The sequence below is a fragment of the Delphinus delphis genome, chromosome 11 (assembly GCF_949987515.2).
Source record: "Delphinus delphis chromosome 11, mDelDel1.2, whole genome shotgun sequence".
In the NCBI taxonomy this organism is placed as follows: domain Eukaryota; kingdom Metazoa; phylum Chordata; class Mammalia; order Artiodactyla; family Delphinidae; genus Delphinus; species Delphinus delphis.
This window is the reverse complement of record NC_082693.1, coordinates 66,348,260-66,363,021: the sequence shown is the minus strand read 5'-3', so window position 1 is coordinate 66,363,021 and position 14,762 is coordinate 66,348,260. Positions and strand designations below refer to the sequence as shown.

The 14,762-nt window shown below is 41.1% G+C and overlaps 1 protein-coding gene across 3 annotated transcripts in view; it reads right to left on the bottom strand.

The window, feature by feature from the left end:
- TMTC2 (transmembrane O-mannosyltransferase targeting cadherins 2) overlaps positions 1-14,762 on the bottom strand; it is a 391,943-nt gene that overhangs the window by 228,064 nt on the left and 149,117 nt on the right. For 2 of the 3 annotated variants that reach the window (XM_060025323.1, XM_060025324.1), the window contains exon 2: positions 5,957-6,527. The exons of the other annotated variant lie outside the window; for it this stretch is intronic. In XM_060025323.1, the coding sequence (XP_059881306.1) occupies positions 5,957-6,527 (571 nt within the window). The remainder of the gene's footprint in view (positions 1-5,956; positions 6,528-14,762) is intronic. 3 annotated transcript variants of the gene reach the window in all.

The following is a 14,762-nucleotide window of genomic DNA, read 5'->3' as shown; positions in this document are numbered from 1 at the left end:
GTTAGTGTGGGTCTGATCACTGCACCCGGCTGTAGAGCCCAGCTTACATAATACCCAAGATAAGGGTAAACTTGTTCAACAAAGGCAACCTCCATCAAACACATCCTGCTTCGCATTAAAATAAAGTTATTTCTAGACAGAGATGACTTGTTTTTTGAAAGTGGCAATGCCTCCCGTTTCCCTCTCTAATAATATAGTCTCTTTATCTTGTTTACATGAAATACAGCAGCAAGATTTTATTTGAAGGAGGCTGTCCGGATAATGCACATCTTGGAAGCAACTACAGCAAAATTAATGCAGCCATCTTTAGAGACAGTCTTTAAAAAGATCAAACTCAAAGGGCTTCATTTTTCCAAATTATTTTGGGCTATAGTTAGAATTGTTACACCCGCTTTCAGATTTCCTTCCTTTTTAAATTTTTTTCCCCACCTGTAACTGAGTAAGTGATTATGAGGCTAATAAAGGGGGGGAGAAAAAGATGTTTCCACATTAAAACAGTTAACAGATGTTAAATAAGCACAGAAAATGGCCACTAGGCAAGAAATGACTGATGTTGGGTAAGTAAGAAAAATGTTGCCTTTACTGATTTTATTACCCATGTACCTCCTGGGGTCATGGGAGACTTGTAAAATATTTTGTGGGCAGATAAAAGTCTAGCATTTATTTGCAAGGCTAGTGTGTATTTCAAGGGTTCCCCACTCCCCTTACTTAGTTTTACGCTGTCAAAAAGTAAGTGAAGGGGCTTCCCTGGTGGCGCAGTGGTTGAGAGTCCACCTGCCGATGCAGGGGACACGGGTTCGTGCCCCGGTCTGGGAGGATCCCACATGCCGCGCGGAGCGGCTGGGCCGGTGAGCCATGGCCACTGAGCCTGTGCGTCCGGAGCCTGTGCTCCGCAGTGGGAGAGGCCACAACAGTGAAAGGCCCGCGTACCGCAAAAAAAAAAAAAAAAAAAGTAAGTGAAAATCATCTAAGAAAGGCTAAAATAATCATTTGGTGAGAGGTCAAGAAAACTCATTTTTCAACATTTTTCTGACATGCATTTCTTCCAATCCTACCTTCCAGAACTCACTAACCAGTAATGAAATCCTCACTGTAGAAAGGGGAGAGTATAGGATTTCACTTCACCATTGCAGGCACATCCTTTTCAAAAGTCAATCTTAAACAAGGACGAATTCAATAATTTACTAGGTTCCTACTATGTGCCAAATGGTGCACTAGATGCCAAGAATAATGTAGGAAACATATTAAGTAGATGCTGAAGTGAAGATCTAGAACATTTAACAGTTTTCAAAAAAATACTTAGGAACTCTAATTTTGTTCATACACATTCCTGAAGATTTTATATTGTTTTCTTAGAAATCTTCCTAACTATTGAAAACTATCTTATTTCATATTATATTCAACCACATTATTTCATAAGTCATATTACTCTCTTGATAGGCATTTACTAAATAAGTTAAATGTGTTAATATTTTTGACATATTCAGAACAGTGCCTGGCAGATATAAACACTATACATGGTTACCAAATACTAAATAAAATATCTATGATTTTCTGGGTACCTACTGTTTTTCAAACACTTCATCGAAGAAAAAACTTTCGTATTTCTTTTGCAGAACTACAAAAAACTTACATGTCATATGGACATGGGTATCCCTTGCAGGAATCTGAGAAGTCAAAAAACGGCAGCCAAGACTTCTGGCCAGATTCAGTCATCCCAAGGATATCGTCTGGCCCAAACGGGGCATATTTGTTCTTAAACTAGTAACCAATAATAAATAACAGGAGATGTCATAGAAAATACAGATGTCTGTCTTAGGGGAAGAACAGAAAAGAAAGAAAAATATTAACCTTAGAAACTGAAAATTAGAAAAATATTAACCTCTACAAAAATTAGAAAAATATTAACCTCTACGAAACTGAAACCTGTATTTTCTTATCGCAATAATGGGATGGAGAGAAGTACGAGTGCGAGAGCATAACCTCTAGTTCACCACAGGCCCTTCTGCCTGGTCCTGGTGTGCATTTGACTTTGGGGCCTAACTTCTGACGTTTCCGAAGAAATGTGAAGGGAGAAGCTGAGTGTGACTGCTATGAGAAAAACATTACGGACAAAACTATAAGAATGGAGAGCCTTGCTCCTCTGGTTTTAATAACTTCCAGCTTGTAGGACCACCATCTTTAGATTTTTGAGTATCTGGCTGGTTCTCTAGTTTGCCTAATAGAGGTAAACATTTGTGCACTGGATTTTTCTGTTTATATATATGTTTTAATAAGGCAGGGAAGTTTATTTCATGTGGCCAACTATGATAACTCCGATGCAGAGTTAATTAGTAAGACATTTAAGACGATTATTCGTTTAAGGTTGAAACGTCTTTTAATCCACTTCCTTCAGAGTCTCTTCTAACTCACCCCAGGCAGAGAGATCTATTTATTTTACAGACAGAACATGGAATTTTTCTATAACTTCCATATGTAATCTATGCCAGTGTTTATAAGCCCCATGGTCATGAAATTCGAAATGAAAGTTTTTGCTTAAATATTCATGCTTCAGCTTTAGTTGACTCCTAATTCATGTGCTTTCAAACCACTGCGTGTTTAAAGACTAGTAGAAATGTATCCTCTGGCCTTCTCTTTCTTGAGATAAAGAATTGCATTTCCACTGATATTTCTTCTTTCCCTTCAACTAATGTGCCTTAAGTGACTTCCAAATATTGGGTACCCAGTTCACAACGAACACTCTACAGTTTCACATAATCTTCCTAACATCTCTAGGAGAGAACCTTAATTATCTCTATTTCTACATGAAGAAACAGGTCATTGAACTAGTCCAAAGTTACTCAGCCAGTGCACGTTAAGATTCAATGCCCATTATTTTCTTTTCTACTGTGGAGTCATCTGACTACTTTCTTTATTCATCTTCACACTTTCACAGTGTAAGATCACTAGACAGTTACAAATATGTCTTCTAGTCCTGGTGATTCCACCATTTTCTGGGTGACTTTCACATCTCTGGTTCTCTACACCTCAGCTGGAAACAAGGGGACTGGCATAGATGGTCTCAAGGTTCCTTACGGATCTGTAAAGTCTGTTATCCCAATGTCCTCATTAAGCTCACTGGCCCAAAACCTAAGAGTGAAAGAAAAAGCTAAGTTGAGATAGCAGCTATCAGATGAAGGGTTTTGCTGCCCTGACCACTTATTTCCCTTGCCCGCAAGCAGTGGCTGCCAGACAGCCTGGGCAAGTTTCCATCTGAAAACTTCTCAAGACACTGAACATTCAAAGCCATTAAGTCCTTTCCCATAGTGCGGGGGACTTCACACTCTCTACTCTTACGAATGCCTTCACAGTGATGGGGTTCGGGGCAGGCTGCCACAGAATGTGCCACTTTGGCATGTGGATTATACGGAGCGAAAGACAATTAAGGCCCAACAGACTCAAGAAGTTTTTACTTCCCTCTGAAATGCCTAAAAGGATTTAGTTAGCCTGTGCCAGGAAGAGAGTTATTACCAAAGATAACTTTTTTACGTAAGGAAGATTCTTTGGTCTGGCGTGGCAAACATTTGCTCGTCCTGTCTTCCTGTGCATCGTCTTCCTTCCTCTGAAGTTCCAGACCCCTCCCCCCTTTTCCTTAGCTCAGGATGGCATAGAAACCTCAACTGCCTAACTGTTGAGGAGCTTCTCCTGTCTCTGAGGGGGTCCTGTAGGTACAAAACTAAATCTGTTTTTCTCCTGTTAATCTGTCTTACGGCCATTTGATTATTAGCCCAGCCAAAGAACTCCGATGGAGAGAACAGTTCTTCTCCCCTGCACTAGTGGCATGTCTCGTTTTCTGAAGCAGCAGTTGCATGAGTAAGGCTGCCAAGTAAAATACGAGATGCCCAGTTATATTTTAATTTCAGATGAACAAAGGATAGTCTTCTCTTATAAGTATGCCCCAAATACTGCATGGGACATGTTTATAGTAAGGAGATCAATCAGCAACTTAATCCTTGAAAACAGGCTTACAGACCTGAAAATTTCTCAGAAGAGAACTTCAAAGGTCCTAAAAGCAAGTCCTGAATTGACATACCAAGGTAATTTCCTAATTCATGAGATGGTAACATGAAAATTCTGTAGGAGAAACCACAGTGTTTCACAGGCTATCAACACAAGGTCTTAAAACACCCAGTCTGCATCCGCAAATAGTTTTCACCCTGCATAGGACACGGACCATGACTTACACTTACTCTATTTGTATTTCCAGTAAAACAAGAAAACTGTCTATTGTTGATGGCATGGTTTTCAAAGGAAAGAAAAAGATTATTTTCCCTAAATTTCCTTGAGAGACTAATTAAAATTGATTTGAAATTAAAAGCTTGACTTTCAAACCATCTGTTGTTTGCAAAGCATCAAACTCTAACCAGAGTTCCCTTTTAAAGTTTCAGCATTTAACCGAAATCACAAAAGAACTTCATTAAGCACTTGATACTGGAGTTCCCTGCAGAGCAGAGGCACAGCAGTAATTACTCTGCCTCCTATGTAAAAGAAAAAAAAAGTCATTTAAAAATAAATGTTTCCGAGGACTTCCCTGGTGGTGCAGTGGTTAAGAATCCACCTGCCGATGCAGGAGACACGGGTTTGAGCCCTGGTCTGGGAAGATCCCACATGCCGAGGAGCAACTAAGCCCGTGTGCCACAGCTACTAAGTCTGCGCTCTAGAGCCAGCGAGACACAACTACTCAGCCCGCGCGCCTAGAGCCCATACGCCCCAACAGAGAGAAGCCACCACAATGAGAAGCCCATGTACCACAACGAAGAGTAGCCGCTGCTCGCCGCAACTAGAGAAAGCCTGCGCACAGCAACGAAGACCCAACGCAGCCAAAAATTAAAAATATATTTTAAAAATAAAATAAATAAATGTTTCCATTTCCCTCAATTTTGTTCTTTATTTCAATTTCTTCCCAATTGAATTTTAAGTAAAATTAAGAACTGAGAGAAAAAAGTGGTAAAAACTAGAAAACTTGACAGCTTTCTCAGGGTCAGTATCCTAAACCGTAATTCCTTGCTTAAGAGTGTCCAAAAGGATGGAGGAGCTGGCTGTGGTCCATGATTTAGAAAATGGCTGAGGTCTGCAAACACTGGCAAAGTTCCGCCTTTATACTTAAGTTAAAGCAAGGGTGAGTTTATTGCCAGAGAGGGAGGATGGGGAGATGGGAAGGAGGCAGTTTCTCAAGAGGTGCTGGTCCACCCAAACACACCAGCAGAAAACTGCTCAGTTCTCTTTAAGTACGTGGGATCCGAAAGTGCTTCCGTGACCTTCAGACGACATTGCATTTTGCAACCACTAAGGGAATACAGAAGAACACATATTAAGCCCTGAAGCAGAGGTCTTAATTGGCCTCAGGGCAAAACTTACAATAACCACTTTCTGTTTTGACTCTTCGGTTCTTATATACTACATCAGGGAAAGGTGAATATGACTCATGATTTAAGAATGTGAGTTCCCAGTGCACTGCAGAGAGGGTTGTTTTCCAAAGTCAGCTCAGGAAAAGTAATATTAACAAATAGCAGAGGATTTCCTCTTGACAGAGTCGAGCATCTAGCTCTACGATCAGCTGTGTTATTTTTTTCAAACACATTTTAGAGGCAATTTACTGGATTACAGGGAATTTGGGCTGAAATCGAGGAGTAAAACTAAATAAATAATAAAGATGCATATTCTTTACAAGGCAGAATTGTCCTTCTAGCCCCTTGGAAATCATGAAAATAAGAAACCTGAGAAATAAAATCATCCGTGACTGACACCCAGTTAGTAGGGAAAGGTCAGAGAGGACACTTCCACCTCCCGAAGATCAAAAAGTAACTTACTTTAAATTCTCTTTGAAGAGGAACACATTTGCTTTTTAAATGGGGAAAAGGGACCAAGCAAGGAGAGGACTCAGTAATCCAATGCTCAAGCACCAACAATCACTTACTTTGTAAATGGTGGGTAAGATCTGTTTCATTTTCAGCCTGTGAAAGACAAAGACGTCATAAATGGCTGAAACTGCCAGGACCGTCACTCCTTGTTCCTTCCACAGCATGCTGCATCCGGCGCACAGTCCTGTCCCCAGGAACCAGCCCCAGGTCCTGGCCGAGGCGCCCCTTGTAGAACAGTGTTTCATGTAGCAGAGCAAGGAGAGGAGGAAGAAGAGACTGGCCCCCACATCGGCCCGGCCCACGATTCCTGCCACCGCCTCCGTGTGGATGGGGTGAGAGGCAAACATCAAGCCAGCCATGAAGGTCCAGTATCCATCCCCAAGCAGGATCTTGGAGAAGCTCGTGAAGAGACCCGTGACCGCCGCATGCAGGAGCACGTTGACAAGATGGTAGCTCCAGGGATTCAGCCCTCCGATGGCATGGTTCAGGCGGAAGGAAAGAGTGCAGAGCGGCCGGTAGGACTTGTGGCTGCCGCTGTGGGTTAGCAGCGTCCCCCAAAAATCATTGTAGAAAATGTGGGTCCATGGGGTTTCTGGGAGAAGGTCCTGATTAGTCTTGATAGCACGGCTAAAAAATAAAATGTCGAAACAGAAATCTAATGTAAAATGCAGAAAGAGAGAAGGAAATACGCTGCTAAAACATACTGCTAAAACACTGCCTTCCTTTGTAGCCTTGTCATCACGTGGCTTTGTCATCACGTGGCTTTATGATGGGATTCCAGGTATACGTGATTAATGCAAACGAGCCTTGGAGCCGGCTTTCCAAGTAGATTGAATTCAGATCCTCCCCTTAATGGCTTACTAGATCCGCAATTAAGGTTGTATTTCTCTCCCTCAAAAGCTTTCCTCCTTGTTTGAATGCAAATACCTTTGAAGAATAAATGCAGAGTTAAAGGCTTAACTCTTAAGGTTCAACAAAGCAGTTGCCAAACAATTGCCCGCGTGTTGGCTAGAAAGTCTCAGGTGATACTGGTGCAGGGGATACGCTTACAGCAAGGACTAGCCGCCCCGCCCCCAGCAGAAATAAATTTTAGGTAGAACATCTGTGCCCAGAGCAATGCTTCCCATACATGCAGATCACCTGGGGATCTCATTATCAGGCATGTAAAGGTTCTAATTCAGTAGGTCTGGGGAGGAGCCCGAGCTTCCACATTTCTAACCCTTGTAATTGTTCATTTATCTACTGTGTAAAAAAGCAAAGAACACTGCTTTGCAGATACATGAGTGTTCTGGAGACCTAGTGCAAAGAACACCTTGGCCCTGTGAGCTGCTGCTATTATTATTCTACAAAGACTGTATTCTAATCTACAAAAAGCCCCTTATAAAATTCAGTTCGACCCACAACCTCTGAAATTAGGTGCATCTGGGGGCTGGAATTAAAACAGACATCAACATACATTAATAGTAGTTGGTTATCTACTCTGCCAGACACTATGCTAGTCCTTCTGTATATATTATCTACTTATGAAAACGAGCTGACTTTTCTAGATGCTCAATAAAAGGCAGAAAGTCTGTCAAAATCAGGTTCTAAAAAGTATTCAATGTTACAGACAGTTCTCCAGTGTCTATGTTCTCCATTTTCCCATACTTTAGTTTTTAGCTGGGTACATGTCTTCTGGACAAAAAAATTATCATTTCCTATCTTCCCTTGCTGCTAAATATGGTCCTGTGACTAGTATTTGGCCACTGACTAATATTTGGTCAGTGGAATATAAGCAGAGTGCTATGCACTACTAGAAAAAAGTATCCTTAAAAGGAAAAAGCTTAGTATCCTTCCCTCTCCTACCCCTACCCCGTTCCTGCTGGAGCACAGATGTAATAGCTGGAGTTCCAGCAGCCATCATGACTCACAAGGTGTCCTTAGGAATAGAAGTCATGCCAACAGAGCAATAAGACTGAAGGAAACTGAGTCCCTGTCATGGTAGACCATGCCAGCCCTTGGCAAACTACCTGAGTATGAGAAATAAATTGCTATCTTGTTTAAGCTGCAATAGTTTGGGTGTTAGCGCAGCTGAATCTACTCATCAGTGAAATCCTTTGTTAACAGAAGACCTACTATATCACAGTGGTTTGATTTTCCATTTTGATTTTGATTTTTACAAGGCTCCGTGTATTGACTGTGTATAAATGAATTTCCATATAAATTGGCTTTTAAAATATTAGAAACAGATGTTAGTCTGGATCCATTAAACTAAAACACCCTGTTATGACATTCATCAAGAGTCTACCCCAGAAGTAATTGCTTAAGACTTGATGGGTTATAATTAAAATTTTAAAGAAATATGAAAAACTGCCAAACTGCCAGTGTTGTTAGAGCTGATTTCAAGCCATTGAGAATGAAAAGCCAACTGGCCTCCACTGAACATTAACTTAGATATTGATGTGCATTTCTCTAATATCAATGCAGAAACGTTCATACTATCAAAGTCAGGGCAGCAGAAAGTTCAACAGCAAAGCACTGTGGGATAAGGCTTGGCTAATTTAGCGAGAAAAGCTGAAAAGCACATTTTGTTTAGGACAATACTTCACCCTTTCAGTGGCAGATCCTTATAGAATGGAGACGCATGGTCCCTAAACCAGGTTTTCTACATGCTATTAGTTCAGCTCCATAACTAATTCTGTAAAGACTTTTTGAGGGAAAGGAAAAAAAAAAAAGAAGCACACGTTTAAAAATCTGTTCAAAGCTGCCAGAATTTCTTATATCCGTAGCAATAAATCTAGTAATCTGCAGCAACAACAAGATATACTATGCGTTTAACTCTCATGAAACAAGAATTTCAAAACAAAGAACAAAACTAACAAATCTCATAATTTCATTGTGAGAAAAACCTTTGATGCGGCACAGCCCTAAATTTACACTGTAGAAAAGAATTAAAGGCAAACAGTGTCAATAAAATAATAGAAGAGCAAAGGAACATCCCACCCATGTTCAAAATATACTGCACTAAGGGAAACTTCAGTCTGATAAAATTCTCTGATGGGCATTATCTTACTATTAGCCAGGTTTTTATTTACTCAATAAATGTTACGGCAAAAGAAAAAGAAATAAGACGAAATTGCACTGGGCTTTAGTACATAAGTCATGTCACACATGCAAGTCAGTGATAAGGGATGCATTACGCATCCTTCACATCATATTAAGAAAGATACACACCAAAAGGGATTTAATGGAATCTGGATAATCTGCCAGCAAAATGAGAAGTAAAGGTAGTCACTCAACACTCAACATAATAGATACTCATCTATTTGCGTTTTCTTATGCAAGTCCAAAACTGAAAGAGGGAAACCTGCTACTTCTCAGCCAACGAAAAGGCTTAACTCAAAACAAAATGTCATGCTGATATAATTTCTAATGTTACTTCTGTGAGTGGGTATTGAAAATTCAGAAAGACACTAAGGAATTGGGAAATTTTCCACTCCAGGAAAGGTGAAGAACATTGAGGCAGCAGGTGTGGAAAAGAAACAATTGTAGGCAGAATTCTCCAGAGAACACAGGCCCAAGAGACTGTCTTTTGAAGCAAAAAGATCCAGTCTCTCAAGCGTTCAAGGAGGTCTTCATCTGTTTTCAGTTTTGTTCATTTGTGGCTCTTTGTTTTTTGCTGCATGATTTTTCCTTTAAAAAATGTTGACAAAGGCCAACGCTATTGTAAAACGGAAAACGGATGAAGGATATGACACTGCCAATCCCAACTGTCCTTGTGTGGGTTTCTCTCAGCACTATTTTTCCTGTCCACTGACCTTTTCAGTCATGAGCACCCACAAAAATGATGGCCATCAGTCCTTCAGAGGAGGAACGATGCTTAGATTCTCCAAACATCAAATGGCACGCTCTTCCCAAGTACTTCCAAATTGTTCTACTAAAAAGTGAGTAAAGGCCAAACTCTATATTTAAAAAAAATTTTTTTTTTCTTTTAGGTGATGGGTTGAAATTTGTTCCACAGGAGAAAGAAGAAAGAGCATGGCCTTTGTTAACCTGCCCTGCTTCAGTGCTACCCAAGCACGCCAATCTATGCCCAGGAAGGGCAGTGAAATGCAGTGGTTAAGAACACTGAGTCTGGAGCCAACTGGACCGGAGTTACTCCATCTCTCTGTACCTCAGTTTTTCCATCTGCAAAATAAGGATAATAACTGTACTTGCCTTATAGGACCATTTTGAGGAGGAAATGAGTTAGTAAGCAAAAAGCACATTGTTATATGTAATATACGTAACACATGACAGCTGCTGTCATTATTAGTATTATCACCATTAACACCAATCAACTAGTGCTAGCCATCAGTGCAAAATCAGTACTCTTTCTTCATATATATAAAGCCTTCAAAAATCTATGTACCATGGTCCTATTTCACTTAAAATTCCTTTAAGCTTTTATGACACTTTCAGCACAAAATAATAAACATTTATGAAGTCGTACCTGGGGTCTTTTAACACATTACTCCTCCCATTCCCCTCCTATCTTTTTTGACTTCTTTCCAACTCCCCTTGGCTAGCATCTCTTTCAGATTTTTCTCCCAAATGTGGATGTTTCTCTCGGTTCTGTCTCCTGACCTCCCCTCTCTCTACACTTTCCACCTCTGTGGTCATCATCTTTGACACCTGCAACTCAAGAGATGCTTTCTCCACCGACGCCTCCAGCCTGAGTATTGCTCACAAGCCTACACTTGTACTGCCCCAGGTGACAGCCATACCTGAATGATGCAATCCCGGTTCCTCTACTAACACCAGAGTCTTACCTTTGGCCAGTTAACCTCTCTAAAGCACAGCTTCTTTACCTACAGTTGGTAGATAACAACGCTTCTCACAGATTGTTGTGCTGAAGATCAAATGAGGCAATGTTAACTTAAAATGTTTGAAAAATTACTTAGCCTGGTGTCATGGACTGGTTTTTCCAGACCCCTTCTTCTTAGTTAACAGTGTCCTGTTCTTCCTTCTGAGAACAGGCCACATCCACCCTCAGTCCATGTGCATAGAGTGAAGCTGTCATCCCCACCTCCTGATGAAAGGTTATCATTCGATTTGGCCAGTTAGCGTACTATATCCCCCCATCCTCATTTCTGGCCACAAGAACTGACTTAGCAGCCAGCCAGGTCAGTTGGAGTCAAAACAGCTCCAACAATCTACTGGGAAAGGACATCTTATTTTCAGAATGAGATGAAATCCTAGGGCTACTAAAGGATTCCCTGAAGACAGAGCCTAAGAATGAAGCCAACACAAAAAACCCAGATCAAGGAGACAGAGGCAATTCTTAGTGCAGCTGGATCCCGTCGTGCCTGAAGCTAACACTGCTAAATAAGCCAATAACTAAATAAGCCAATAAGCCAATACACTAGTTTGATTCTGAGATGTGCAACCAGAAGACTGCTGAATAAAATAGCACTGTGTAACTATCAAGCAATATTGTTAGTTGCCCTTTCAGTATCTTCAGCTGAATAAGACTGAATCCAAATAATTTTCCTTACACACCACCTCCTTTTTCATACAAGCCCTTCATTAAGCACCATCATTCTTCCACCACTGACACCGCGGTTGTGCATGAGGGGTCCTTCTCTCTTTGCTCCTACATCTACTTTTAAATTGGTTAAGGATATGCTGACGCCAGTCAGGATCTCAGAGAAAAATCCAACTCGCAAGTTTCCCTTAAATTCACCTCTAACTTCTCTTTTCTCCTTCCCCCGCCCCCATTCAGGCTTCCATCATTTCCTACCCCTATTGCTTAGCAGGCTTACTAAAAGCGCCTGTTTATTATTCTGTTTCTTTCATTAAGGCTCAAAGTTCCCCCATGGAAAGAGTATATTTTCTTCAATGCCCAATACGTATTAGGCACATAACAAATATTTGTAAAACTGAACTAGTCATCCCTGCCTGCTTTCATTCCCCTTTTGATCTATTATACATGCTGTGGATAGAGAAACTTCCTGAAATATAACTCCTGAAGTATAAGCCTAACACCATCACTCTGCTTCACAAGAATCCCTCATCACATCCTATTTCTTACCAAAATAAACACCCTTCCCAGCCCAGCATTCACAGCCAACCCCATTATGACTTCTAGGCCAATCTCCCATTACTCCTCTATATGCATCCTAATGTCAACCGAACTTCCCAGCTTCTAGGCCTTCGCTCAGATCATTTTTTTCCTTCCTCTGCCTGGATTGCTGTTCTTTGACCAGTTTACATCTGTCCAGATACATTTCAACTGCCAATGCTCGTTTGTGATTCCCCAGTCTCCCCTAAAATCTCTCCTAGTTATTGTTGCAAATCGGCTCGATTTTAACATTGCGCATTGACACATTCCCATTAATAACACTGACTTCGGGCTTCCCTGGTGGCGTAGTGGTTGAGAGTCCGCCTGCCGGGGCAGGGGACATGGGTTCGTGCCCCGGTCCGGGAGGATCCCACGTGCCGCGGAGCGGCTGGGCCCGTGAGCCATGGCCGCTGAGCCTGCGCGTCCGGAGCCTGTGCTCCGCAACGGGAGAGGCCACAACAGTGAGAGGCCCGCGTAACGCAAAAAGAAAAAAAAAAAAGAAAAAATGCCATCGACTTCTTACTACCATCATCAGGGATCTTACATGGGATGAGATGTGGAAGACATTTCAGAAGGAGTAGGAGGAAATATATGCATTGAAATCAGGGCATTTTAACAGTCCCTGTTCTCTACCCTATTGAAAATCACAACTCAACAAAATGGATTGATTCTGTCTTAAGAAAATTATTCACTCATTTATTCATTCATTCCGTGATGGGCTCGACACTATAAAGGGCACTGCAGATAGAATGGTGAGTAAAACAGATGCACTGACTTCGAGAAACAGCCTAGTAGAAGAGGCAAAGATGTGTAGAGGCAATTTCACTGCAGTATGATAAATACCTCTCTGACACGAAATCCTGATTGCCTTGGGAGAACAGAACAGACTTCCGACAGTCGGCGGCTCAAGAGCTTCCTGGAGGAAAGCATGTCTACATACACGGAAGGGGTTAAGCGAAAGAGTAACGGAGTTAGGATGTTGCCAGACTGATGGGCAATATTTTCAAGGACCATGAGGCAGGAGAGAAGAAGGTGGTGAGCTTGGGACCTGAAAAAAATGCAATAGATTGGTTTGGCTGGAGTGAAGTTTGAGGGATGGAGTGGCAGGAATCACTGGCATTACTCTGTCTTGGACTATTGTCCTTCATGGGATGGAGAGCAATGTGGCTACACATCGAGCTCTGCAATGGTCTTCAGGTCCGATTCAGCTTGTTAGGACTTGCTTTATCTCCCCAATGCACTGTTAGCTCCTAAGACACAGAACAGTATCTTATTTATCTTTTGGAGCCTTGCACATAGTAGGCATTCAATATATATTTGATGAACTGAATTCTAACTAGAAATGATTGGTATTGATAAGCTGCACTCACCTTTGAGAAAAATTCTACATTGTTTTAAGTATATAGGGAATTATCACTTGCATCTAAAAGTAGTTCACTCACTCTGGGCACTAAACTCTGTTCACTCAATGATAATTAACTGAGAAAAACCATCAGGTTAATTGGCTTACCCAAATGTCTTTGGCACACATTTCCCACTTAACCTATAATCCCTCCATTAGAGTCTCTCTTTAGGGATAAGCCATTATATTTAGAAAGCTCCAGTAAATATGCAAATACTTAGCTACCAGGGTAGGGAAATGAGAGATATATTGTAACATCTTACAGCCTGTCTTAGTCTGGCAAGAAGCAATGCATTTCGGATTCACAGGGGAATGTCAGGTAGGGCAAATAAACTTCGGTGTTCGCTCTCTTGGTCCCTGCAGAAATGGAAGGCACTATACTTTAGGCATGAAATTATCATTACACATGTAACACATTCCTAAACTTATTTCCATCTTGATCTCCTCCTACTAAATTGTAAACCCTTCAACGGCAGAGATGATGACTTCCTAAGCAACTGGCACTTTTTAAAAAATGTGATTGTCACTGTCTAGATGTTGAATGAAAAGAGGCCAAAGGAGTAACAAAGAGCCTGCTGTCAGACTTCCAAGGAACAGGGCCCCCGAGTAACTGCTCGCTTTGTGAGAAGGTAAGTCTGAGAATGCTCAGCCTTGTAACTAAAGGAATATCCTTAGTGGACTCCTCTTCCATCCCTTTAGGAGTTTTTCCTGTAAGCAATAAAGGAACTTTATGAGCTACATCTGACACAGCAACCTCTCCAGTTCCCCCCACCCCCAAACAAAGAAAACTAAGCTTTCTGATTAAATGTGGCCCCAGCTGCAGCTGAACTAAGCTGAACTAAGCTGCTGGAGATTCGGATTCACTCTCTAGAGCTTCCCAAGTCTAGAGTTTGCCCAGACACTCTTCTTGTCTTAGTGGGAGAAAATGAAAAGGATGAACCTTGGCTAAAGAAGTGTCTTTAGTTCCCCAAATAAATCAATGCTGCCATTTTCGGAGTTTCTACAGGAAATGGTCAAGAAAAAACTTTAAGTAACCCTGAGAACAAATTAATAATCCATTTAAAAGAAAGCTCATGATTTAAAATTAAAACTTCTGGGAATTCCCTGGCGATCCAGCGGTTAGGACTCCACACTTCCGCTGCAGGGGGCATGGGTTCGGTACCCAGTGGGGGAATTAAGATCCCACATGCCACACGGTGTGGCCAAAAAAAATGAAAAAAATTAAAAATTATTTTTAAAAAATTATACAATTAAAACTTCTGTTACTAAAAATGTTTTTTAAAGTATTAATATGAAAAGCATTTGACAAGATTAAAGCAAAAACTAACAGCATGAGATAATCACAAAAACCATATTCCAAGCATTTAATTTCACTGAT